General features: G+C 36.0%; 1 protein-coding gene across 10 annotated transcripts in view; it reads left to right on the top strand.

Moving 5' to 3' along the window:
• The window catches only part of CUTC (cutC copper transporter), a 54,713-nt gene extending 27,275 nt beyond the window's left edge, over positions 1-27,438 (top strand). For 2 of the 10 annotated variants that reach the window (XR_011522765.1, XR_011522770.1), the window contains 6 exons: positions 253-280; positions 3,841-3,946; positions 4,734-5,159; positions 6,591-6,707; positions 7,849-8,006; positions 27,083-27,438. Coding sequence is in view for 2 of the 10 variants with exons in the window: in XM_008538434.2 (XP_008536656.1) it covers positions 253-280; positions 3,841-3,946; positions 4,734-4,848 (249 nt within the window). In the remaining 8 variants the exon portion in view is untranslated. Of the gene's footprint in view, positions 1-252; positions 281-3,840; positions 3,947-4,733; positions 5,245-6,590; positions 6,708-7,848; positions 8,022-27,082 lie in introns of those variants that run through there. The other 8 variants (XR_011522767.1, XR_011522772.1, XR_547819.2 and 5 more) reach the window with 5 other exon arrangements.
• The last annotated feature ends 206 nt before the right edge of the window (positions 27,439-27,644 follow it).

Here is a 27,644-nt window from a genome sequence, read left to right as displayed (position 1 = left end):
CTATTCTTTGTGTTCATAATAGTACAAGTCTTTAAAACAATACAGTAAAATAACCTTCTCGATAGAAAGAGTTTTTATGCTGAACATCTTTTTTACCCAAGATCTCAAAGAAATAGAAAAGATCTATTGAAAATTAGACACTAGTAGTAATTTTAGAAATTTAATATACTTATGTTTCTATTCTCAGTGCCTTATTATCCCATTTAAGCGAAAGATATTAAAATTTACTTATTTATTTTTTTCTTTTTTCAGGCAAAAGGCAGGATTGTGGTAATGCCAGGTATTTATTTATCTATCCATTCACTAGTGTGACACTGAACTGTAGTGGAGGAAGAGCAAAGAAGGCAGGACAATATGGGAGAAAGTATTAGTAAAGGATGTTCAAAAAAAAGAATATATAATTTGATTAAAATGTTTAAGTTTGAGAGATCTGTGCTGGAATTTAAAATTTTAGATAAGGGGGAGAACATTCTAGCAGAGATTAGCTCAGAGAGGAGCAAATAAGGAAGTAGATTGGGACTGGGGTTTCTCCATGTTTGCTCTCCCATAGTACAGAATTTTGTAAATGTGGATGTTCATCTCTGGTGAGGCACACCACATTCAATGCTACTGCTACACTGTGTTAGGGCCAAATGTCCTAGTTGCTAATAAAGTGTAAGCAAATGTTTAGGTAATATCCCTGGATAATATAATACTCGCTCAGTTCCTGAAAATCTGATCACCAAATTCTTCCTTGTAGCCAGAACAGTTGGCTCATATGCTCCTGATGATAACCATAAGAACAATTAAGTACATAATTGCTCATTAGAAATGAACACTTTTTAAAGAATTAGATAAGGCGACCGAGAATCAGAATGACACAAATATAAAGACAATCTTTGTTTTTTTATTATTAAATTTCTCAAACATATAAAAAAGTAGAAAATAGCATAATGAATACTCACTCATTCTTTAGATTTAAAATTTTGCCACATTTGTCTCATCTTTTTTTATCCAGAAGTATTTTAAAATTAAATTAAAGCCATCAGGACATAAAGCCATCATATCTTTATGTTATCCCTAAAAAAATAAGGGCATTCTACTGTAACCACAATACTATTATCACATCTATCAAAATAAACATTAATTCTCTAATACCATTTTTTTTAAAGATTGGCACCTGAGCTAACAACTATTGCTGATCTTCTTTTTTTCCCCCTCCTTTTTTTCTCCAAATTCCCCCAGTACATAGTTGTATATTTTAGTTGTAGGTTCTTCTAGTTGTTCTATGTGGGATGCCACCTCAGCATGGCCTGATGAGTGGTGCCATGTCTGCACCCAGGATCCGAACTGGCGAAATCCTGGGCCACTGAAGCGGAGCCCTTGAACTTAACCACTCGGCCCCGGGGCCAGCCCCTCTAATACCATTTAATACTCAGTCAGTATTCTCTCTGGTTGTCCCCAGAATGTTTTTTATAGCTGATATGTTCAAATCAGTATCCAGTCAAGGAGCAAGTATTACACTTGATTGTTATCTTAGTATCTTTTAATATAGAAGGTTTCCTTTTCTTTTTCTACTTTTTAAAAAAATGACATTTAAAATAAGTTTGGGCCACTTATCCTATAAAGTGTCCTACTTTCTGGTTCATCAGATTGTTTCCTTTTGGTATTCTTTAGCTTGCATTTCCTAGCCTCTGTATTTCCTATAAACTAGTAGTTAGAACATAAGGCTTATTTAGATTCTGGTTAAATATTTTTAGTAAGAACTTCCTGAGTGATTCTGTATACTTCATATTACATCACATCAGAAGGCATACAATGTCTGATTGTCTCACCACCAGTGATGCCAAAACTGACCAGGGGTCAAAATGATAATAGCCAGATAAAGGCCAACTTTTAAAAAGAGGCTAGGTAAATCAAAATATAATGATGTACTCATGAAATTTAGGTATTGGTATAAGCCAGTGTTACCACAATTAAAAAAAAGAAGCCAGATAGAGGGATAGTGTCAGAAATTTAGGAAAGCTTTGACCTGTAGCGAATCCCTGAAACATAAACAGTTAGAAAGTGTATGTTATCTGTCAAATTGAGACCCTTTATAGATTACTCAGAGAGTGTTAAAGAGACTTAACTGAGTGATGCATTTTCATTTAAGACTAAACATATTTAATCTTGACGACTTAGTCGTTAATATTAAGGTTGCCTTTGCTTAATATGTAGTTTTTAAGTTATCTGCTCTGTGCAAGGCATTACTTGGGATGCAGTTACACAAGAAACTACTTCCTCAAAAAGCTTACAGTCTTAGGTAAGAAGATGGTATATACAAAAATATTTGTGATTATTTAACAAACCTTACCAAGCAAATGCTAATTATATGCCAGGTTCTATGGTAGATGTGAAAACACAGAAATGAATATGAAGTGGTCTTTCTACTTGAGGAGATCACAGAATAGATCTATAGACAAATTATTAAAATTTCATGTAAATAAGTACCAGCAGGTAGGTAAGTCAGCCTGAAGGCCTAATGAGTATTCATCGTTGGGAAATATAAAGATAAATAGAATATAGTAGTTTCCTTTTGAGGACTTTCATAATGAAGCTTATAACATATTTAGGCTCCAGTTTCCTCATCTGTAAAAAAGAGGATATTGAACTAGTTGTTTATTCAGGTCCCTACCGTAAAAGATATGTAGTCTGTGTTTGGAAGATGTATTACTTATGTCCTAAAGTTGCTGATAACTAAGCAACAGGAGTTTTAGTGGCCAGATATTTTGTTATTTGTTAGAAGGAAATAAGATATTTGTATTTTAATCCTTACAACAAGCTCATGAGGTAGGCATGTCCTTCTTTGGTCAAAAAAGTTGAGGCTCAGTGAATTTAAGTAATTTATCTAAGATCACATAGCTGTGAAGAGCTACAGTAGTGAAACCAGGATTCCAATCTAAATCTGACTTCTCAGTCTGTGTTCTTTCTACTTCTTAGGGCTCAGTGATGTTAGTGTACCACTAAGAAAAAAACACCAAGTTAATGAGTCTAAAAGAGTGTGTAAAGTCAAGTTACTTCAGCAACTTGAATAGCTTGAGATAGAAAGCACATATTTTATCAGTCAATACAAACTGTTTATTGAATATGTCTTGTATACTAGCAGAGAATGATATAAAGATGAATAAACTAATTTTATATTTATAATCTGATATCAGTTCAGAATATGATTCTTTATATACAAATATTTAAGTGATTTTTCCTCAAATGAGTCATCGTGAAGTTCTTGATTGTGCAGTTTTAATAAAGTAGAATTGGATTCTTCTGTGAAATGAAAAAAATTGATATTATTATGAATAAACTGTATAACACCTTGCGTTTTCCCCATTTCCCATGAAGTCCAGGTACTCATTGAATCCTGGGCCAGAGAGAGAACCTAGCAGGTTCTGTCCTTCAGATACATCTCTGAGGCTGTGCTTTTGGAGCTTCTACCTCAAGCCTTTCCTTATCTTTCATTTTAATTTGATTTTGTTTTAATTGAGGGGGAGCAGGGCTAGAGCACTCAATGATTTTCCTTGCCCTAGAGCAATCTTTTCAGATTTAAAGTCAGTAATATATAGCATTGTTATATAAAACAATGGACATAAAAGATTCCATAATATAGGTTCTATGACCTTATCATTTGTTCTTCAGAGTCTGTAGTCTTGTCTTTCATCATTCTTTTCTAGTCTCATTATAGCTTAGTAGGGAGAGAGTAATTCTTGAATCAATGAGAAATTTCAGTGTGGGGATTCTAGGTAAAGTAAACAGTCGTCATTATTCATTAAATTTTATTCAAAAACCTATTCAACTTAATGTATTACTTATTCTTTCCAACAGGGGGTGGCATAACAGAAAGAAATCTACAAAGGATCCTTGAGGGTTCAGGGGCTACAGAATTCCACTGTTCTGCTCGGTCTGCTAGAGATTCAGGAATGAAGTTTCGGTAAAAATGTATTCTTTGACTCATACAGAAAAGGAGGAGATTAATCTTTACTTCCCCAACAGGAAAACCGTTGTCGATTGCTTGATTAATGAATGGAATGTTGTGATTAATATGTAAATATTTTAGTCATTTTTGCAGTTTTTCAACTGCAAAATGGTTCTTATTCTGCCTTAAGCAGGATCTTCTGAACATAGGTGAATCTTTATATCCTTAGGGCGTTGCTGAACTTAGACCAATTAGTAATAAACTCTAATTCAGCAGCTAATGTTCAAATGAGTCAGATTTGTATATGTGCCCATTCACCTGTGATTTCCTTTAGCAAAGTTAATAACTATGGTGTAAGGAGGGAAGAGTCATAGTCATTTTTATTTCTCTACCTTTGATCCTTATGGTCAGTCTTCCCTCACCTTTGCACTGTATTTTCAGTTATTTTGAAATTATAGCACCATTAAGGAATTGAAACTATTATGTGTTTTTCGTTATACTTGAAAGGACTCCTATAATTTAGTAGTTATTTCTATTTATAAGTTGGAAAAAATGAAGTGTAAAAGAAACAAGACCCTTAGAACCTACATTTCCAGGTATAAAATCAAGTATACTATCTGGAAGATTCAGCTACTAGATGTTTCAAGTGATTAATTAATAAAAATTATGAAATATGACAGTCCATGGTCCTTGATCTACCCTTGTTCTTGAGCCATGAAATAGCCTGTAAAATGAAGTGCCAGTAGGAGGGCTCATTTAACAACTTATATAATTATCTGTTCCTTTATTATTTCTATTGCAGAAATTCCTGTGTTGCCATGGGAGCCTCTCTTTCTAGCTCAGAATATTCTCTAAAGGTAACAGATGTGACCCAAGTAAGGACTTTGAATGCTATTGCAAAGAATATTCTGGTTTAGCCAGACTTCTGAGAGACATGGATATCACAGGTAAAGGTAGAAGAGTAGTCTACAATTCTCTATGACACAGCTTTAACTTACTTCTCTGGCAAGGACAGTCACAATCTTTGTCTTAAGTCTCACATGGCCATGGAGAATGTTTCCAAGAAGAAAAAGAACTTGAAACAGAGCTACAGTCACTTCCTTTGCTTAATCTTGCCAGCCATCTCTCCATCATCATGGTTAAATCTGGTCTATGTGTCTTCCACAGATAGAGGCTTACTCTGTTTTCAGTGGAATTAGTTGATGAACTGGGAAAATTCAACTGCAAGGTATGAATTCACATGTGACTTCATGGTCAATTCAATAGCAGTATTTTGCTTTTTCATTTGTAAAATAAAAATTTCCATTCTATTATGGTAGAGTCTCTTATTCTTACCCTGAATGCAGTCTATAGCCAAGTAGGAATAGGAAGAATTTTTTTTTTCTTTCATTTTTCTTTTTTTTGTTGTGTACTCTTTTTCTTTTATTGCCCTGGGCAAGATACTAAGGATATAGAGTAAAATAGTACAGCATAAAAATTCCTAGACTTGGGAAGCAGATTATAATTGTTCCCAGACTTATAAAGGCAGAAGTGATCTCTTGTGTTCACCAGGTTACTTCTACCTCTGTTCCCAGATAGAGAAATGGCTTAACCATAAGGTTCATCTGAAAATTTACAAAGACCTATAGTAAGAATTGGGAAGCTTAGGGAAGTTATTTCTTTCAACTGAGGCCACAGATAGGGAGAATGGATTTTAGTGATGAAAGATGCTTTTCCTATGAGCAGGTCCCAGACGGTGAAGTTCTAGGTTTCTCTGTCACTTTCATATTTATGATCTCATTTTATACAGACACCACTCTAGTAATAGAACTTTTGTTTCTGTATTAGGAGAGTAACAGAAGCACAATATAAAGAGCTTGCCTTTGGTCAGGAAGCTAGTTAATGGAGCCTGAATGAATAGCATGCACAGATTTGGGTACTAATGAACATACATACCAAGAAAGAGCCTTGCCTTTATTTTAATGCATCCCTTCCCTCAACTTTAAATCTTAGCTTTTTTCTTCACTTTTTAAAGTACAATTTCAGTGTAGAATATTTGCCAGGTAATTTATGAGAAATGAGAGTCAAACTATTTAAAAACCAACAATAACCCCAGTGGTTTATTTTCTTGCTTGTTCAGACTATTACTAACAATGATAACTTTCAAAAAGATGGTTTTCATTATTGGCTTTGGAATATAGGTACAGATATGTAAGAATCACATACACATGTACACATAATCTTAATATTTTGGCCTAACTCTCTCCTGTGCTTGGGCTTCATTGTATGATCCTCCAAAGACAAGAGGAGAATATTTTATCATCTCTATTTTATTTAAGCAAATTAAATAGGGATCTGAGAGTTGGTATGAATTGCTCAAAGTTTAACAACAAATTACTGTTGTTTATGAGACTTGAATGCTAGGCTACCAACCTCCAAGTCTTCTGCTTTAAGATGCTTCTGGCATGTGGATGTCATAGAGAGAGCAAAATTCCTGGGCAAATCAGACACAACTGGAATCGTATGCTGGCTTTCAGTTTGAGTTAAATTAATTTCTTGAACTTAATTCCCTTGTTTATAAATCAGGAATAATAACTGAACCATGGTTTCTGGTTAAATGATATATTAAACCACCAAGTACATAATAAGCACCCATTAAATGTTAGTTCTTTTCTTCTAGGTTAGCTTTCTAGTCTCAGTCTTTGATAGTTTAAAAGTCCAACCCAGGAAGCCAGGCATTGATTATTGAAGCCAACACTTTGTGCTCTCCACTATGTGAATATAAAAGAAGCATAAGGTAATCCCTACTTTGATTTTATTTTTCTATGCTTTAGTCCTGTTTTAAAATATTTACTCATTATTTCATGTGTATAAGTTTCTTCTAACAATATTAGAAGTATTTTTAGGTTAGGGGACCACATCTTGATATTTTTATATTTCTCCTTACACCCATCAAACTGTATACTCATGGTATCGATTACTTTGCTAGTGGAAAAAGAACACTGAATTGGACCAGTAGGTCCTGACTCTATCACTGACTTTGGTAGCTATACTGGGTATTTTGTTTGCCCTTTCAGATCGACTCTTCATTTTGTTCTATAAACCGAATCCAGCAACATAAGAGAGATTATACACTATGATCAAGTAGAATTTATGCGAGGAATGCAAGGCTGGTTAGCGTCCAAAAATAAATCAATGTAATATACCATATTGATAAAATAAAGCATAAAAATCACATGATCCTCTCAACACAGAAAAAGCATTTGACAAAAATCTAACACCCTTTATAAAAACACTCAGCAAACTTGGAATAGAAAGGAGCTTCCTCAACCTGATAAAGAGCGTCTACAAAAAAACAAAACACACAGCTTACATCATACTTGATACTTTCTCACTAAGGTCAGGAACAAGACAAGATTTACACTCTTACCAATTCTAGTCAACTTTGTACTGGAGGTTCTAGCCAGGGCAATTAGGTAAGAAAAAGAAATAAAAATCATCCAGATTGGAAAAGAAGAAATAAAATGCTATTTGCAGTTGACATGACTTGTATATAGAAAATTCTAAGGAATCCACAAAAAAAACTAAAGTTCAGCAAAGTTGTAGGATATAAAATCAATATGCAAAATCAACTGCAGTGCTATCACTAGCAAGTAACAATCCTTAAATGAGTTAAAAAAACAATTCCATTGATAATAGCAACAAAAAGGTTAAAATGCTAAGGAATGAATTTAACCAAAGAAGTGCAAGACTGTACACTGAAAACTGCAAAGCATTGTTGAAAGAAATTTAAAAAGACCTAACAATAATACATAAATAAAAAGACATCTCAGGTTCATAGATTGGAAGACTTAATATTATTAAGATAGCAGTATTCTCCAATTGGTCTACAGATTCAATGCAATCACTATCAAAATCCCAATTGTCTTTTTTTGCAGAAATTGACAAGATGACCCTAAAGTTCATCTGGAAATGCAAGGGACCCAGAATAGCCAAACAATCTTGAAAAAGAACAAAGTTGGAGGACTCACATTTCTCGATTTCAAAACATAGTACAAAACTACAGTAATCAAGACAATGTGGTATTGGCATAAAGGTGAATATATAGCAATATATTCAGTTGCATATAAATGTATGTGCAATTCTCAGTGCAATAGAATTGAGAGTCCAGAAATAAACCCTTATATTATAGTCAGTTGATTCTTGAAAGGGTGCCAAGATAATTAACTGGGAAAAGAATAGTTTTTAAACAAATGGTGCTGGTCAACTGGATATCCACATGCAAAAGAATGAAGTTGGACCTTGCCTCACATCATGTACAAAAATTAACTCAAATGGATCATAGACCTAAATAAAAGCTAAAAGATAAAACTCTTAGAAGAAAATAGGAGTAAATCTTTGTAACCGTGGGTTAGGCAAAGCCTTAGATATGACACCAAAAGCACAAGTGACAAAAGAAAAAATGGGTAAATTGGACTTCGTCAAAATTAAAAACCTATGCTCAAAGGATAAGATCAAGACAGTGAAAAGACAACCCACAGAATAGGAGGAAATATTTGCAAATCATATGTCTGATTCATGGGGTCATATCCAGCCTGTATAAAGAATACTTAGAGCTCAGCAATAAAAAGACAACCTAGTTTTAAAATGGGCAAAGGATTTGAGTAGACGTTTCTCTGAAGAAGGTAGACAGTTGGCCAAGAAGCATATGAAAAAGTGCTCAACATCATTAATCATTAGGGAAATGCAAATCAAAACCCCACTGAGATAACCATTTCATACCCACTAAGATGACTATAACCCAAAAGGCTGACACTACCAAGTGTTGACAAGGATGTGGCACAACCAAAACTTTCATATACTGCTAGTGGGAATGTAAAACAGTGGAGCTGCTTTGTAAAATAGCCTGGGAATTTCTCAAATGTTAAACATAGAGTTGCTATGTGACCCAGCAGTTCCACTCCTAGGTATATACCCTAAAGAACGGAAAACATATGTCCACACAAAAACTTGTACACCGATGTTTGTAGCAACATTATTCATCTTTTAGAATTAGAGAATAACCGTTTTGCAGCCCCTAATGAAATAAATCAGTCAAAGATCATTAATGCTAAAACCATTTGGTGAAAAGTAGATTGGAAGCTAAGTATCCACATGGTGCCAAAGTATCATCTTGTAGATTACTTGCTAGTCATTATTGTAGAAATTTGATGTTAAAATGCAGCTATCTGGTTGTTACCACCTCAACCCAGTAATCAAATTTAATATTACTAGCAGTGGAAGCGTATACTGCTGAAGGAAAGGATTTGAGGGGGAAGAGATCAGCCAGAGGCTGTAACCTGTGTTAGGAAACCAGTTTAGAGGTTGTTAATGTGTCTCAAGGAAGAGCTAAGAGTTGAACCACCTGGAAAGCTGCTGTAACAAAGTGTGATGGTTAGCTATGGATCAAGCAAGTGTGAACTGCAAACACCACCAGCTCATAGGGTGACCAACCATCCCAGTTTGCCTGAAACTTCCAATTTTAGCATTGAAAGTCCCGTATCCTAGGAAATTCCTCAGTTGCCTGGTAAACTGGGAAAGTTTGGTCATCCTACCAGCTCAGTAAAATTGGCTTTGCCTCTTTTCCCCTGATCCTCACCTCCTTGCCCTAATCCTGGAATTGGGGGTGGGGGGAGGGGAATATATTGAGTAACAAGGAAAAATGATAAAAGGGATGACATTTCCCTCACCAGTGGTAGCTGGTCCCTGAGCTAAGAAAGGAGGGGGGCTTTAAATGGATGTGAGTTTCTTTTGTGGATGATAAAAATGTTCGAAAATTGATTATAGTGATGGTTGCACAACGCTGAATATGCTAAAAATCATTGGATTGTACACTTTAAGTGGGTGAATTGTATGTGATTTATATCTCAATAAAGCTGTTTTTTAAAAAAATGCATGTGAGAGAGTTTTAAATTAGATTAGATCAGCCTGGACCTTTTAATACCTAAAAGAGACCCAAAGGCTATAGGATCTGCTTGAGATGTGCTCAAGGGCAAGGAATGGGGTTTGATGTAGCATGGTTGAACACAATGGTGGAAGCAAAATATTTTTTCTTATTTGTTTTCTATTTGGTTTACATCTCTCAGTGAGTTGGCTATACTAGTTTCTTTTTTTTTATTGAGTTAATGATAGGTTGCAATCTTGTGAAATTTCAGTTGTACATTAATGTTTGTCATTCGTGTTGTAGGTGCACCACTTCACCCTTTGTGCCCACCCCCCACCCCACCTTTCCCCTGGTATCCACTAAATTGTTCTTAGTCCACATTTTTAAATTCCTCATATGAGTGGAGTCATACACAGATTATCCTTCTCTAGCTGGCTTATTTCACTTAACATAATTCCCTCAAGGTCCATCCATGTTATTGCAAATGGAATGATTTTGTTCTGTTTTGCAGCTGAGTAGTATTCCATTGTATATATGTACCACATCTTCTTTATCCATTCGTCTGTTGCTGGGCACTTAGGTTGCTTCCACGTCTTGGCTATTGTAAACAGTGCTGTAATAAACATTGGGGTGCATAGGACTTTTGGGATTGCTGACGTCAAGCTCTTTGGATAAATACCCAGTAGTGGGATGGCTGGATCGTATGGTAGTTCTATTTTTAATTTTTTGAGGAATCTCCATACTGTTTTCCATAGTGGCTGCACCAGTTTGCATTCCCACCAGCAGTGTATGAAGGTTCCTTTTTCTCCACAACCTCTCCAACATTTGTTACTATTAGTTTTAGATATTTTTGTCATTCTAACGGGTGTAAGGTGATATCTTAGTGTAGTTTTGATTTGCATTTCCCTGATGATCAGCGATGATGAGCATCTTTTCATGTGCCTATTGGCCATCCGTATATCTTCTTTGGAGAAATGTCTGTTCATGTCTCCAGCCCAATTTTTGATTGGGTTGTTTGATTTTTTGTTGTTGAGTTGCGAGAGGTCTTTATATATTATGGATATTAAGCCTTTGTCAGATATATGACTTGCAAATATTTTTTCCCAGTTAGTGGGTTGTTTTTTTGTTTCAATCCTGTTTTCATTTGCCTTGAAGAAGCTCTTTAGTCTGATGAAGTCCCATTTGTTTATTCTTTCTATTATTTCCCTTCTTTGAGAAGGCATGTTGCCCGAAAAGATCCTTTTAATACTGATGTCAAAGAGTATACTGCCTACGTTTTCTTCTAGAAGCCTTATGGTTTCAGGTCTCACCTTTAGGTCTTTGATCCATTTTGAGTTTATTTTGGTGAATGGTGAAAAAGAATGGTCAATTTTCATTCTTTTAGATGTGGTATGCCATGCTATCATTTTCATTTGTTTCCAGGTATTTTTTGATTTCTTCTTTAATTTCTTCAATGATCCACTGCTTGTTCAGTAGTGTGTTGTTTAGTCTCCACATCTTTGTGCCTTTCTCAGCTTTTTTCTTGTAATTAATTTCTAGCCTTATAGCATTATGATTGGAGAAGATGCTTGTTACTATTTAAATTTTTTTTAAATTTGTAGAGGCTTGCCTTCTTTCCCAACATATGGTCTATCCTTGAGAATGTTCCATGTGCACTTGAGAAGAATATGTATTCAGCTCTTTCAGGGTGACGTGATCTATATATGTCTATTAAGTCCAATTGTTTTAGTTTTTCATTTAGCTCCACTATTTCCTTGTTGATTTTCTGTCTGGATGATCTATCAATTGATGTGAGTGGGGTGTTGAGGTCCCCTACTATTACTGTGTTGTTTTTAACATCTTCCTTTAGGTCTGTTAATAGTTGCTTTATGAATCTTGGTGCTCCTGTGTTGGGTGCATAGATATTTATAAGTGTTATTTCTTCTTGATGAAGTGTCCCTTTGATCATTATATATTGTCCCTCTGTGTCTCTCTTTACCTGTCTTATTTTGAAATCCACTTTGTCTGATATAAGAAATGCAACACCTGCCTTTTTTTCCTTGCTATTTGCTTGAAGTATTGTCCTCCACCCCTTCACCCTGAGTCTGTGTTTGTCCTTGGGGCTGAGGTGTGTTTCTTGGAGGCAAAAAATTGTTGGATCTTGTTCTTTAATCCATTTTGCCACTCTGTGTCTTTTTATTGGCGAGTTCAATCCATTTACATTGAGAGTGATTATTGATGCATGTGGACTTGATGCTGTCAATCTGTCACTCATTATCTTGTTTTCCTGTGTTTCTTTTCCTGTGTGCTTTAGCCTACCCATTTAATACTGCAATTTCTTATGCTGGGTTTCTTAGATTTTTCCTTATTTATGATTTGTGACTCTGTTCTGTATTTTATTTTAGTGTCTACCCTGAAGTTTGTATTTAGAATCTCGTGTATAATATAGTCTATTCTCTGGTGGTCTCTTACTTACTTGGCCAATACTGATTTAGACCCTTTGCTCTTCCCCTCCTAAATAATTATTTTCATTTTTTATTCCAACTCGTCTTATTAATTTGTAGTTAGAGTGATAAGATCGTCCTTGCTTTGGTAGTTTCCTTACCTTTACCCTAATGCTATAGTTGAATATTTGCTGTCTTGTTCTGGTTCTATCCATCGGTCTCCCTAGTCTGTGGATTGTGACCCCTTTCTCCCTTTTTTGTTTTTTCAGGTATGAGAGCCTTCTTGAGGATTTCTTGTAATGGAGGGCTTTTAGTTACAAATTCCCTTAACTTTTGTTTGGAAAAGATTTAATTTCTCCCTCGTATCTGAAGGAAATTCTTGCTGGATAGAGTATTCTTGGCTGAAGATTTTTATCTTTTAAAGCTTTGAATATGTCATTCCATTCTCTCCTAGCTTGTAAGGTTTCGGTAGAGAAATCCGCTGAAAGTCTGATAGGGGCTCCCTTATAGGTTATTCTCTTCTTTTTTCTTACTTCCCTGAGTATTCTTTCCTTATCTTTCCTTCTTGCCAATTGTACTACTATGTGTCTTGCAGTAGGTCTTTTTACATTGACAAGTCTAGGAGATCTGAAAACTTCCTCTACACACGTTTCCCCGTCAATCCCTAGATTTGGGAAGTTCTCTTCAATAATTTCATTAAGCGCACTTTCTGCTCCATTTTCCTTTTCCATGTTCTCAGGAATTCCTGTGATCCTTAAATTCTTACTCCTCATTGAATCCACTATCTTGCGGAGATTTTCCTCATTTTTTTTAATTCTTAGTTCTCTTTCTTCCTCTGTCTGGAGCCATTCAGCCTGTCTTTCTTCAATTATGTTAATTTTCTCTTCTGTGTTGTCTACATGGGCATTCAGGGAATCCATATTCTGTTTTATCTGGTCCATTGTGTTTTTCATCTCTAGTAATTCTGTTTGAGTCTTCTTTATGATTTCAATCTCTTTTGTGAAGTAACTCCAGAGCTCATTGGCTTGTTTCTCTATCTTTCTCTCTACCTCATTGAGTTTTTTTATTATAGCTGCTCTGAACTCATTATCACTTAGTTTACCTAATTCCAAGTCCTCAGGACTTAATTCTATGTTTTTATTGTTTTCCTTCTGGTCTGGGGCTTTTATAAATTGCTGGATGGTAGAGGAGCAGTTTTTTCGCATGGTGGTAGAATTCGGTTGCACTTATAGCCTGTCGCCACTAGATGGGGGTCGAGAGCTGCGTGTTATGAGCTCTCCGCCTTCGGGCAAGATGGCGGCGCCCAGTAGCTTTGCCAAGGGAGGGGCTGCTATTCTCGCGGGCCCATCTGGATTCAGATCAGTTCTGTTCTCTGGTCTCCCGAGGCCCTGGGTTTATGGGGTTCCCATGCATGGAAGCTTTCCCCAGTCAGTGGGTTTCCACTGAACCAGCGGCAGGAGTCCTGGATGATCACCTGGTCACACGGCCCCTCCCCCACTCCTTCCTGGACCTGCTCAGCAGCCATTGCAGACTCCAGGGGAGGGAGCGACGTTCTCTCCTACCCGTTCCAGCGCCTCTGAGGCCTTCAGCAAGTTTTATGATCTCTGCCTTGTTGGTATTGTAGGTCTCTAACGTGTTGGCATTAGATTTATTCTCTGAAATTCAGTTTTTCCAATCCTTTGTTGTATTTTGGAGGGGAGAGAATCCCAGGTAAGCTCACCCCACCATTTTGCTCCACCCTTTCTCTATACTAGTTTCTAGTGAATGCTTTTCTGTTCCCTGGAACCAAGAGTTGTGACTAAGACACCTGAAGGATATTCATTCCGTCTTTTCTGTGCAGATGCTAAATTTTATTTGTTGGTAAAATTACAAATAGTTATATGTTTGGATTTTATTGTTCTGTTCCCTCATAGAATTAAAAAAAAAAAAACCATGTTGGCGTTTTGCCACTGGTGTATATGGGAAATGTAAAGAAAACAGTTGTATAAGATATATCAGTGTGTTATTGAGTTCCTAGAGGAGTCTTTTTTTTTCTTAAGTGTTAGTCTGAGGGGTAGCTGGGCTTCTGAACAATTGATATGTCTATATTTTATATCCATGGACTTATGTCATTATCAAGGCATTGTTTTTTTCTGTCTGCCTAGTTCTTTTCCTTTCTGAATCTGCCACTGAAAGATAATGCTTTTCTGATGAGATTGTCAATCATATAGCTTCACTTCCCCTGCCCATGGGAGAGGGCACGTGACCCAGACTAGCCAGTTAGGATGCCTCATTCCTTTCTCCACATTGTTTGGTCCAGAGATGGGAACACAACACAAACAGGGCCATTCACAATCCAACTAAAAATTTTTTCTGGAGCTCTCAGAAAGAGACACTCTCTTTTCACTAGGATAACTGGCCATAAGAACCATGCAAATCTAGAGCTTTCAAGGCCATCATTGCCAGCAAGTGAAAGCCCACTTGAGAATGAAACCAACACAGAGGTAGCTGTCCTGAGGACATTGTTTGAGTCTCTGGACCCATCTGTACCTAAAACTAGTTCCATTCATGGACTTTTCTATTAAAGAGCCAATACATTTCTTTTGTTGTTGTTTATGCCCATTTGATTTGGATCTCTGTCACTTGCAATTAAAAGAGGCCTGACTGATACAGTTACTGATTAAGTTTTCCTCCTCTCATTGACAGATAGGAAGCTCAGAGTCAAATTTGCGTCGCACATGTAGCAAATGGACAAGATCATAATGAATTTTGTGCAATGGGCTTGTCCCTTGTTTGGTCTTCTATACCTTTTTTTCTTCACTCATATGTTATCTTGTTATATTTTATCTATTTTTGTAAGACCCTTCAAATCCTTTTTATAATAGGGCAGTAAACAGTAGACATTATTTCCCATATTATCCTGAATCTGGACTAGAACAAAACCAAGAGTTTATTCCTAGTGTACATCATTGTTTTCCTACCCAAACTTCACGTATCCTTCTTCTCCCAACTCTGATCTTGTTGTAGAAATCACTCTCCATGTAGCCCATGTGCTTTAGGGAAGGCTGACCTTACCCATAGCTTCAGGGATGGGCCTGAGCACTCTAAGGGTAATCTTAATTCTCTTTGTCAGGAATTGATTTAGGAATTTGGGCCATTGAAAAGCCAGAAGTTCGCTGGTGGCTCCTATTTCTAGGAAACCTTCTGAAAATGACCTTTTCTCTCTTTTGCTATATGTTACGATGTGTGGATATGAGTCCTGAAACTTGTTGCCATCTCACCACTTGTTTGAGAATTAAACTGATGCCACGAGACCAAAAGAATGAAAGGGAAATGGAATATACCCATTGGAATAAATCAATCTTGAGAACTGTTCTGTCTCTGGGTTTTTGGTTATCTGAACCAATAAATATTTTCATTCAAGCCGCTTTAAATTGAGTATACCCTTTATAAGGGTCGTGATATAATTAGACAATGAGATCTTGGCAGTGAGTTTTTGGATTTGACACCAAAGCAAAGGCAACAAAAGCGAAAATAAACAAATGGGACTAAACAAAAAGCTTCCGTGCAGCAAAGAAAACCAACAAAATGAAATGGCAGCCTATGGAATGGGAGAAAATATTTGCAAATCATTTATCTGATAAGGGGTTAATACCCAAAATATATAAAGAACTCATACAACTCAATAGCAAAAAACCAACGATCTTATTAAAAAATAGATAGAGGATCTGAATAGACAGTTTTCCAAAGAAGACATACAAATGGCCAACAGGTACATGAAAAGATGCTCAACATCACTAATCATCAGGAAAATGCAAATCAAAACCACAATGAAATATCACCTCATACCTGTTAGAATGGCTAATCAAAAAAACAAGAAATGTGTTGGCAAGGATATGGAGATAAGGGAACCCTTGTGCACTGTTGCTGGGAATGTAAATTGACACAGCTACTATGGAAAAAGTATGGAGGTTCCTCAAAATATTAAAAATAGAACTACTATGTTATCTAGCAATTTTACTTCTGGGTATTTATCAGAAGAAAACAAAAACACTAACTCAAAAGGATACTTGCATCCCCATGATCGTTGCAGCATTATTTACAATAGCCAAGATATGGAAACAACTTAAGTATCCATTGACAGAAGAATGGATAAAGAAAATGTGGCATATGTATACAATGGAATATTCAGCCATAAAAAAGATGGAAATCTTGCCATTCGGAACAACATGAATGGACTCTGAGAGCATTATGCTGAGTGAAATAAGTCAGACAGATAAAGACAAATAGTCTGTGATTTCACTGATATGTAGAATCTTAAAAAAGCCCTAAAAACTGAACTCATAAATACAGAGAATAGATTGGTGGTTGCCAGAGTAGAGGGTGGAGAGTGGGTGAAATGGGTGAAGAGGGTGAAAAAAAAGAAAGAAATTGGAGAATGAGCCAGTTTCCCTTCCAGGGGTTGCTATGAAAGTTTCATAGCAACCTTCTTTAATAGGGTTGAGAACCTTCCAAATCTCTGTCCAGTATGACAGTTGCAAGGGAAATCTAATCTTTAGAAAAACAATCTTAAGTCACTTGGCTTTACTGAGCTCAAAGGCCTCTAAACCTCTGTACAGGTTAATTAAATTAGTCAGAGTTCAGTGAACTTCAGACACCTGTCTTAGAAAATGCACTTTATACCTTGAAATTGCTTAGAAGTCAATTATAGTTTGTGTGTTTGAAGACAGGACAACTGTAAATAAGTCATCCTATTTGGAGATCTTTTGACTCATTCGCAAAGGTCCACTCCCAAGATGTCGAAAAGATGGCCTTTCTCTTCTTTATAAGTCAAAAGAACCATTGTCTCTCATGTCAAAAGTAATGATATGAGAATAGCATATTTTATTTATTTAGCCCATGTCCATATGCCTAGCACCGAACTTGCTGCTCTATGGCTGCAACCTCTGTAGTAAAAGAATTTAAAATTGAAATTATAGATTTTTTTCTTTGAATAATATATGGGCCTCTTTCAAACTCCTTTTGCAAATACCACTTGGTAGTCCCCCTCAAATATGTCCCCAATAACAAGTAACAAAGCTAAGTGCTGGTAAAAGGACTCTCCCCAAATTTCTATCTATATGAGTGAACGTAGGTAAACACACAGAGAAATGCATATTGTGCAATCTTGGCAGTAGGTTTAAGGATAATTGTCCAGTCAATTTTCTTGGGCCCACTAATTTGGCCATTTTCATGTTCTCAATTCACAAAACTGTCAATAATAATGGTCCAACCATAAATTATAAAAGTGCATTTGGTATTAGGAATTTAAACAACTTCATAGTAAAAAGGCCAGCATATGTCACGGTAGTGCTTTCTCTTACCATAATAAGAATAAACTCAGGTTTTTTTGGTACTGTTTTTGGCAAAACAATATTCTACAGAATTCAACATCTTATGTGTGTTTTCTTTTAGCTTATTTTCTTCAGTCCTCCAGTACTGAAAGTAACCACTATTAACAATTTCTTGTATATCCTTCCAGAAATTTTTATAATTCTTGTATTTAATAACTGATAGAGCTATATGTTTTTTCCATGTGATAATTACTATTTATATTGCCCTCCTGTTATTTTTGTCAGATATATTTCCTGTTTGGTGGCCTTAATATTAGTATTTGTTTTATAAAATTCTCCTGAAAATGAAAAAACATTGTATAAACATTTCTCTGTTTTCTATCACCCTCTTTTTTTTTTTTTTAAGGACTCAGAAGAGTATTTTTCTCTCCAGTACGTATTTTTTATGTTAGCTCATTTTCTTCTGTTGTTTTATGACCTATCGAGAATATATTTTATGGGATGATGTGAAGTAAAGACCTAAATTAATTACTTCTTTTCTGTACCAATGTGCTGCTGTCCAAAAAACATTGAACAGTGCATCCCATTCTCTCTAGTTTGTCAAAAGTCAAAAGCTTATCCTTTGACTCTGCTAGGAACATTATTCTGTACCATCAATAACGTTTACTATTTTTTTATTAAGATTATGATAGTTAACAACCTTGTGAAATTACAGTTGTACATTATTGTTAGTCATGTTGTAGGTACACCACTTCACCCTTTGTGCCCTCCCCCCACCCCCCTTTCCCTTGGTAACCACCGATCAGTTCTCTTTGTCTATATGTTAACTACCACCTATGAGTGGAGTCATACAGAGTTCGTCTTTCTCTGTCTGGCTTATTTCACTCCACATAATACCCTCAGGGTTCATCCATGTTGATGCAAATGGGATGAGTTTGTCCTTTTTTATGGCTGAGTAGTATTTCATTATATATATATATTTATATATATATATATATATATATATATATATATATACCATATCTTCTTTATCCAATCATCAGTTGCTGGGCACTTAGGTTGGTTCCACGTCTTGGCTATTGTGAATAATGCTGTGATGAACTTTTACTATTTTTTAAAGTACATGTACTTTTTAAAAACTTTTAGTAGTTGGCTCTTTTTGCTAGGCTTTGACTCTATAATTCAATGACTTTATTCATTATTAAAATCTATTATTTGCAATTTGTTTATTCTTCCAGAAGAATTTCACTATATTTCAGATTCTAATAATTAAAAGGACAATAAGCAAAAATATTTCAAAATTAATGTTTATTTATTTGTACATCCTTTTTGGCCTCTAGTTATTCTCAAAAATATTTTTGTTTTAGCAGTACAAAAATGTACAGATTATCTTTGTTGGGAGAATTTGGGAGTAATTATTTTATTACTCATTTTTATAAGTTTTAGTTTTTGCTATGGGAACATGAATTACTAGGCCCAATTAAAAAATACAAAGTGGGCCTGACCCAGTGGTGTAGCAGTTAAGTTTGCAAGCTCCACTTCTGCGGCCTGGGATTAATGGGTTTGGATATTGGGAGGGGACATTCACACCACTCATCAAGCCATGCTGTGGTGGCATCCCACATACAAAATAGAAGAAGATTGGCACAGGTATTAGGTCAGGGCTAATCTTCCTCAAAGAAAAAGAAGAAGATTGGCAACAGATGTTAGCTCAGGGCCAAACCAAAATATATATGTGTATGTGTATATATATATATATATATATATATATATATATATATATATATATATGTGAAGGGAAAAACAGTCTTTTACTGTTACCACTTAAATCTTGATATCTGTTTTAAGATATTGCAAAAGAGGGGCCGGCCTGTTGGCGCAGTGGTTAAGTTCGCACATTCTGCTTCCTGGCAGCCCAGGGTTCACCGGTTCAGATTCCAGGTGCGGACATGGCACCACTTGTCAAGCCATGCTGTGGCAGGTGTCCCATGTATAAAGTAGAGGAAGATGGGCACGGATGTTAGCCCAGGGCCAGTCTTCCTCAGAAAAATGAGGAGGATTGGCAGTAGTTAGCTCAGCGGTAATCTTCCTCAAAAAAAAAATATTGCAAAAGGAAGACAACCTTTCTTAAGTTCATTTGTAATCATTAACTAAAGGTATATAACTCTTAGGTTATCTTGAACACTGTACTTTCATAGATGTTTCAAAGTTATTTAAGTGTAACCACTTATCAAACATTTGCTTACTAAGTGGAAATGATACAGCATATTTTTTCTGAAGTCATTGTGATCAAACATTCCCTCCTGTCTCTCTGCAATCAGTTATTTATAGCACACATTATATTATATATTATATATTTTTGTAATATTTATATATATTAGAATATATATGTATATATATTAGAGCACACATTTACAGCATACATTGACCTATTAAAAAGAGATTTGGGAGAAATTATTTTACTTAAGACCAGCAGACCTCAGACCAGAATCCAGGTTTCTTGACTCCTTTACATCTTGTAGTCTTTCTTAAGACAGTCTTTAAATATAAATGATAAGATTTAAAAAGAGAGAATTCACAGAACACCTCATCTGATAGACTAGGAGCATTGCTGAAAACTTGCATATTTTTGACATATTCAGATCATATCTTCGAGTCATTAGGAGAGCATGGGTGGTTCAGTGGTAGAATTCTCAGCTGCCAGGGCTCTAGGAGGGCTTGTGATTTAAAGAAATCCTATGGTGTATCCCTAGGTAAAGGGAATATCATACTATTTTTGTCTTTTGTGTAAATTTTATATACATTAAATCATAAAATCTTGGAGATCTTCTAGTCAGACCTTCTCCCCAGAGCATATGTCCTTTCTCTAATGTTCCCTACCTCATAAAGAGGTAGGAGGACATCTGTTAATGTTTTTGCCAGGCAGAGACGCAGCATTATTCTTGGTAATTTGAGGGATGTAGGACAATTTTCTTAACCTTTCTGAACCTCAGTTTCCTAATTGGTAAGAAAAAACAAAACTGGAGGGGCCAGCCCGGTGGCACAGTGGTTAAGTGTGCACGTTCCACTTCAGTGGACAGGGGTTCGTCAGTTCAGATCCCAGGTGCGGACATGGCACCGCTTGGCAAGCCATACTGTGGTAGGTGTCCCACATATAAAAAAAAGTAGAGGAAGATGGGCATGGATGTTAGCTCAGGGCCAGTCTTCCTCAGCAAAAAGAGGAGGATTGGCAGCAGATGTTAGCTCAGGGCTAATCTTCCTCAAAAAAAAAAACCAAAAAAACTGGAACAAAAATACCTACCTCATAGGATTATTGTGAGGATTAAATGAGACAAAATTTTTAGAGTGCCTTACATAGAAATGTATTCATTATTTAAGAAACTTATGTGAGGTTGACATATAATAGACATCCATTAAATGTGAGTTCTCTTGATGCCTGTTAGTCACTGATAAAAGTGTTGAAGATGATGGAGCTTCTGCAGACCCTTTTGAAATGCCGGTAGATATCTCCCTCAGGTTACATCATTCTGTTAATTTCTTTGAATATACAGTTGTTCAACCAACTAAAGATTTATGTAAATATGCTCTCATCTAGCCCAAGTTTATTAATATTATCTACATGGAAATTATGATATATCTTGTCAGATGCCTTGCTAAGTTCAAGATACACCATACCTGCTGCCAATGTAATAATCACATCAAAAAAGGAAATTAAATTAGGTTTCCTGGTTTGTTCTTAAACTACTCATTCTAGTTTTTAATGATCATCTTCCTTTAAAACTCCAAAAGCATTCTTTATTTAGCAAAACTTTCTAGATCTTTCCAGTGGTTAATGTCGGACTTTATCTATGATTTTCAGCATTTTCCTATTAAAAAATAAAGGCATTTGCCCCATCCAATCTTTTGATACTTTTCCTATTCTCAGTGATTCGGAAAGATTGCAGATAAGTGGTTCTGCAATTACTTCCATACGTTCTTTCAGTTTGGGCTGCAGAAACTTCTCTGATATTCATTCCACCCTTACCAATGTATAGTGTAAAAAGTGACATCTCTGAAGCCCCTGCTCTCCCATGCCAAGGAATAAACAACATTAGCAGTTCATTTCGATTGACATTTATATTGTTTGAATATACACATATAAATATATGAGTTTTATTTCAAAATGGAGTCACACATAGTGTTCTTCCACTTGCTTTTTTTTTAATAGACTTTATTGTTTAGAACAGTTTTAGGTTCACAGCAAAACTGAACGTTGAGATTTCTCATATACCCCCTGCCTCCGCACATGCATAGCCTCTCCCATTATCAACTTATAAACATCCCCCACCAGAGTAATAACGGTTGTTACAATTGTACCTATATTGACACATCATTATCACCCAAAGTCAGTAGTTTACATTAGAGTTCACTCTTGGTGTTGCATGTTCTATGGGTTTGGATAAACTTATAATGATGTGCACCCACCATTATAGTATCACACAGAGTTGTTTCACTGCCTTAAAAATCCTCTGTGGTCCCCCTATTCATCCATCTCTCCCCACTAACACCTGGAAACTACTGATTTTTTTTTTACTATCTCTACAGTTTTCCCTTTTCCAGAATGTCATACACTTGGAATCATACAGTATATAGCCTTTTCAGATTGGCTTCTTTCATTCAGTAATATGCATTTAAGTTTCCTCTGTATCTTTCCAAGGCTTGATAGCTCATTTCTCTTTAGCATTGAATAATATTTCATTGTCTGGATTATTACAGTTTATTTGTCCATTCACCCATTGAAGGACATCTTACTTGCTCCAAGTTTTGGCACTTATGGATAAAGCTGCTGTAAACACCAAGAGTTCATTTATTAGGTTGTATGGTAAAAGTATATTTAGCTTTGTAAGAAACTTCCAAACTTTCTTCCAAAGTGAGGGTACCATTTTGCATTCCCTCCAGCAGTGAATGAGAGTTCCTGTTGCTCCACGTCCTTGTCAGCATTTGATGTTGTCAGTGTTAGAGATTTTGGCCACTCTGATAGGTATGTAGTGGTATCTCATTGTTGCTTTAATTTACATTGCCCTAATGACATATGATGTGGAACACCTTTTCATCTGGTTATTCACCATCTGTATATTTTTTTTGGTGAGATGTCTGTTAAAGTCTTTGGCCTGTTTTCTAATTGGGTAGTTCATTTTGTTATTGTTGAGTTTTAAGAGTCCTTTGTATATTTTGGAAAACAGTCTTTTGTCAGACATCTCTTTTACAGATATTTTCTCCCAATAAATGGTTTGTCTTTTTATTCTCTTAACAGTGTATTTTGCAGAGGAGAAATTTTTAATTTTAATGAAGTCCAGCTTATCAATTCTTTTTTCTTTCATGGATTATGCCTTTGGTGTTGTATCTAAAAAGTCATTGCCAAACCTAAGGTCATCTAGATCTTCTCCCCTGTTATTTTCTAGAAGTTTTGTAGTTTTGTGTTTTACATTTAGGTCTATGATCCATTTTGAGTTAATTTTTGTGAAGGGTATAAGGTCTGTGTCTAGATTCATTTTTTTGCATGTGGATTTCCAGTTGTTCCAACACCATTTATTAAAATGACTGTCTTTTCTCCATTGTGTTGCATTTGTTCCTTTGTCAAAGATTAGTTAGCTCTATTTATATGGATCTATTTCTGGGCTCTCTGTCTGTTCCACTGATCTATTTGTCTATCCTTTCATCAATACCACACTGTCTTGATTATTGTAGCTTTATAGTAAGTCTTGAAGTTGGGTAGTGTTAGTCCTCCAAGTTGGTTCTTCTCCTTCAATATTGTGTTGGCTATTCTGTGTCTTTTGCTTCTCCATATAAACTTTAGAATCAGTTTGTCAATATGCATAAAATAGCTTGTTGGAATTTTGACCGGGATTGCATTAAATCTATAGATGAAGTTCAGAAGAACTGACATCTTGACAATATTGAGTCTTGTAATCTATGAACATGGAATATTTATTTAGTTCTTCTTTGATTTCTTTCATCAGACAATCATGTCACCTGAGAACAAACAGAGTTTTATATCTTCCTTCTCAATCAGTATAATTTTTATTTGCTTTTCTTGTCCATGAGATCTGTAGTGATGTCCCCTTTTGTTTGTGATATTAGTAGTTTGTTTCCTCTCTCATTTTATCTTAATTAGCCTGCCCAGAGACTTACCTACTTTCTTTATCTTTTCTATGAACAAGCTTTCGATTTCATTGATTTTCTCTATTAGTTTCCTGTTTTCAATTTCATTGATTTCTACTCTAATTTTTATTTTTTCTTTTCTTCTGCTTACTTTGAACTTAATTTGCTCTTCTTTTTCTAGTTTCCTAAGGGGGAAACTTAAGATGATTGATTTTGGATCTTTCTTCCTTTCTAATGTATGCATTCAATGCTATAAATTTTTCTCTAAGCACTGCTTTTGCTACATCCCACAAATTTTGATAATTTGTGTTTTCATTTTCATTCAGTTCAAAATATTTAAAAATTTCTCTTGAAATGTCTTCTTTGACCTATGGGTTGTTTAGAATAGTGTTGTTTAATCTCTAAGTATTTTTGGATTTTCCAGCTATCTTTCTGTTATTAGTTTCTGGTTTAGTTCTGTTGTGATCTGAGAGCAGATGTTGTATGATTCCTGTTTTTTGAAATTTGTTTTTGTTTTTGTTTTTTGTGGTTTTTTTTTTTTTTTTTGAGGAAGATTAGCCCTGAGCTAACATCTGCTGCCAATCCTCCTCTTTTTGCTGAGGAAGACTGGCCGTGAGCTAACATCCATGCCCATCTTCCTCTACTTTATATATGGGATGCCTGCCACAGCATGGCTTGCCAAGCGGTGTCTGCACCTGGGATCTGAATTGGTGAACCCCGGGCAGCTGAAGTGGAACGTGCGCACTTAACCACTGTGCCACTGGGCCAGACCCTATTTTTTGAAGTTTTTTAAGATGTGTTTATGGTCCAGAATGTGATATATCTTGGTAAATGTCTCATGTGAGCTTGAGAAGAATGTGTATTCTGCTGTTGTTGGATGAAGCGGTCTATAGCTGTCTACTATATGCAGTTGATTGATGGGATTGTTGAGTTCAGCTATGTCCTTACCTATTTTCTGCCTGCTGGATCTGTCCATTTCTGATAGAGGGGTGTTGAAGTATACAGCTTTAATAGTAGATTCATCCATTTCTCCTTGCAGCTCTGTCAGTTTTCGCCTCACGTATTTTGATGCTCTGTTAAGCACATACATATTAATAATGGTTATGTTTTGGGGCGGGCCCTGTGGCTGAGTGGTTAAGTTTGCGCACTCCACTTCAGTGGCCAAGGGTTTCATCAGTTTGGATTCTGGGCGTGGACATGGCACTGCTCATCAAGCCATGCTAAGGCGGCGTCCCACATAGCACAACCAAAAGGACCTACAACTAGAATATTACAACTATGTACTGGGGGGCTTTGGGGAAGAAGAAGAAGATAAAAAAAAGATTTGTAACAGATGTTAGCTCAGGTGCCAATCTTTAAAAAAAAAAAATAGTAGGCCTGACCCCATGGCTGAGTGGTTAAGTTCATGCGCTTTGCTTTGGCAGCCCAGGGTTTCGCCAGTTCGGATCCTGGCTGCAGACATGGCACCACTCATTAGGCCATGCTGAGGTGGCATCCCACATGCCACAACTAGAAGGACCCACAACTAAAATATACAACTATGTACTGGGGAGATTTGGGGAGAAAAAGCAGGAAAAAAAAAAAAAGGTTGGTAATAGTTATTAGCTCAGGTGCCAATCTTTAAAAAAAGGAAAAAAAAAAAGAATGGTTATGTTTTCGTGAAGAATTGACTCCGTTTATCATTATGTAATGTTTCTCTTTATCCCTGATAACTTTCCTTGGTCTGAAGTCTGTTCTGAAATTAATACAGCTATTCCCACTTTCTCTTGATTAATGTTAGTGTGGTACATCTTTATCCATCCATTTACTTTTTTTTTTTTTTTTAAAGACTCATTTTTTTTTTTTTTTTTAAGATTTTATTTTTTCCTTTTTCTCCCCAAAGCCCCCCGGTACATAGTTGTGTATTCTTCGTTGTGGGTTCCTCTAGTTGTGGCATGTGGGACGCTGCCTCAGCGTGGTCTGACGAGCAGTGCCATGTCCGCGCCCAGGATTGGAACCGACGAAACACTGGGCCGCCTGCAGCGGAGCGCGCGAACTTAACCACTCGGCCACGGGGCCAGCCCCGTCCATCCATTTACTTTTAATCTCTATGTGTCTTTATATTTAAAGTGAGTTTCTTGTAGACATCATATAGTTGGGTCTTGTTTTTGGCCCACATTAACAATCTCTGTCTTTTAATTGGCATATTTAGATCGTTCATGTTTGTTCATCAATTGTAGCAAATGTATTACACTAATGCAAGATAATGATAGGAGAAACTGTGTGAGTGGGAGGGGTTGAGGGTATATGGAAACTCTCTATACTTTCTGTGCAATTTTTCTGTAACTCCCTCCCCCTACTATCAAAAAAATCTGGAGATTGTTTTGGGCAACAACAAGCCGAATGAGACAATTTTGAGATAGTTAATGTATTTCTCTTTTATGATGGCAGAGTTATTTGAATAAATCTTTGAATTTCTCTTACTTAAAATTACATAAACACTTATTAGTCTCATTAGTCAATCAGAAAAGGGACTCCATTAAATTTTAAGAGACATTATCTGGTAGTTTTAAATAGGTCCACAAATTATTTGACGTACATCTCTTCAAGATGGTATCTAATTTCTTGAATGTGAGTCAGGCTTAGTGATGCACTTCTAACAAATAGAATAGGGCAGAAGTGAAGGTATGTGACTTTTGAGACTAGACCATGACAAATTTACAGCTTCCACCAGGCTAACTTTCTTGCCCTTGGAACTCAGGTGCTATGTTGTAAAGAAACCCAGGGCACGTGGAAAGGCCGTGTGTGAGTGTTCTGCCAACAGCCCTAGCAAGCAACCACCCAACACCGTCATTAATTGCCAGACATATGAGTAATGATCCTTCAGATGATTTCAGCCCCTGTCTCAAGTCTGCCTGCTAAGACCCCAAACAGTGTAGAGCAGAGACAAGCCATTCCCTCTGTGGCTGAACTGCTGGCACACAGAAACTGTGAGAGATAATAAGGATCTTGGTTTAAACGTGGATTGGTTCTTATACAATCATAGGTAACTAATACAGATTATTACTTTCCTCTGGAGACAGACAAGGTTTATCAATTTGCTTGCTCAGAAAATGTTTCATATTCAGATAATGAAAAAAATTTTGTCAACTCCTCCAGCAAACGAGAAGAACTGTTTCTGGTAAAATAGCCAGATTTAAGGTGGAAATAGAAGAACTTTTATCTATTAAGAATTTAAGATTATTAAAAGCAGTGGTTCTCAAAGTGTGGCCTGGGGATCTCTAGGGGTTATGAGACACTCAGGGGATCTGTAAAGTCAAAACTATTTAAACCTAAAACTATTTTCATACTAACACTAGGATGTTATTTGCCTTTTTAAACTCTCATTCTTTAGCAAGTATACAGTGGAGTTTTCCAGAGACTACATATTGTATGATATCACAACAGATTGAATGAAGAAACAGACGTAAGAATCCAGATGTCTTCTATTGGGCCAGACATTAAAAGAGATTTTCAAAAATGTAAAAAAATGCTACTCTTTTCAATTGCTTTGGAAAAGTTAGTTATTTTTCATAAAAGTATGTTATTTATGTTAACATGAAATGTTATTATTTTTTAACTTTTTTTTTGAGTTCGTAATAGTTTATATCATTGTGAAATTTCAGTTGTGCATTATTTCTTGTCCGTCACCATGTAAGTGCTCCCCTTCACCCCCTGTGTTAAACAAACTAATAAATACATGTTTTTAAATTTCTCAGCTTTAATTTCTAATATGGTAAATATTGGTCACTATAATCTACATAAACAAAAACTCTTTGGGATCCTCATAAGTTTTTAAGAGTGTAAAAGGGGTCCCAAAACCAAAAAGTCTGAGAACCACTGAGTTCAATGAACAGAAAGATATGTTTGGGTTCACTGGGGGAATATCATTACAATGGATCTGAGTCATTTCATGA

Source organism: Equus przewalskii, chromosome 1, assembly GCF_037783145.1.
Source record: "Equus przewalskii isolate Varuska chromosome 1, EquPr2, whole genome shotgun sequence".
NCBI lineage: Eukaryota > Metazoa > Chordata > Mammalia > Perissodactyla > Equidae > Equus > Equus przewalskii.
Note: the sequence above shows the minus strand (reverse complement) of the source record. Positions and strands in the feature narration are given on the sequence as shown.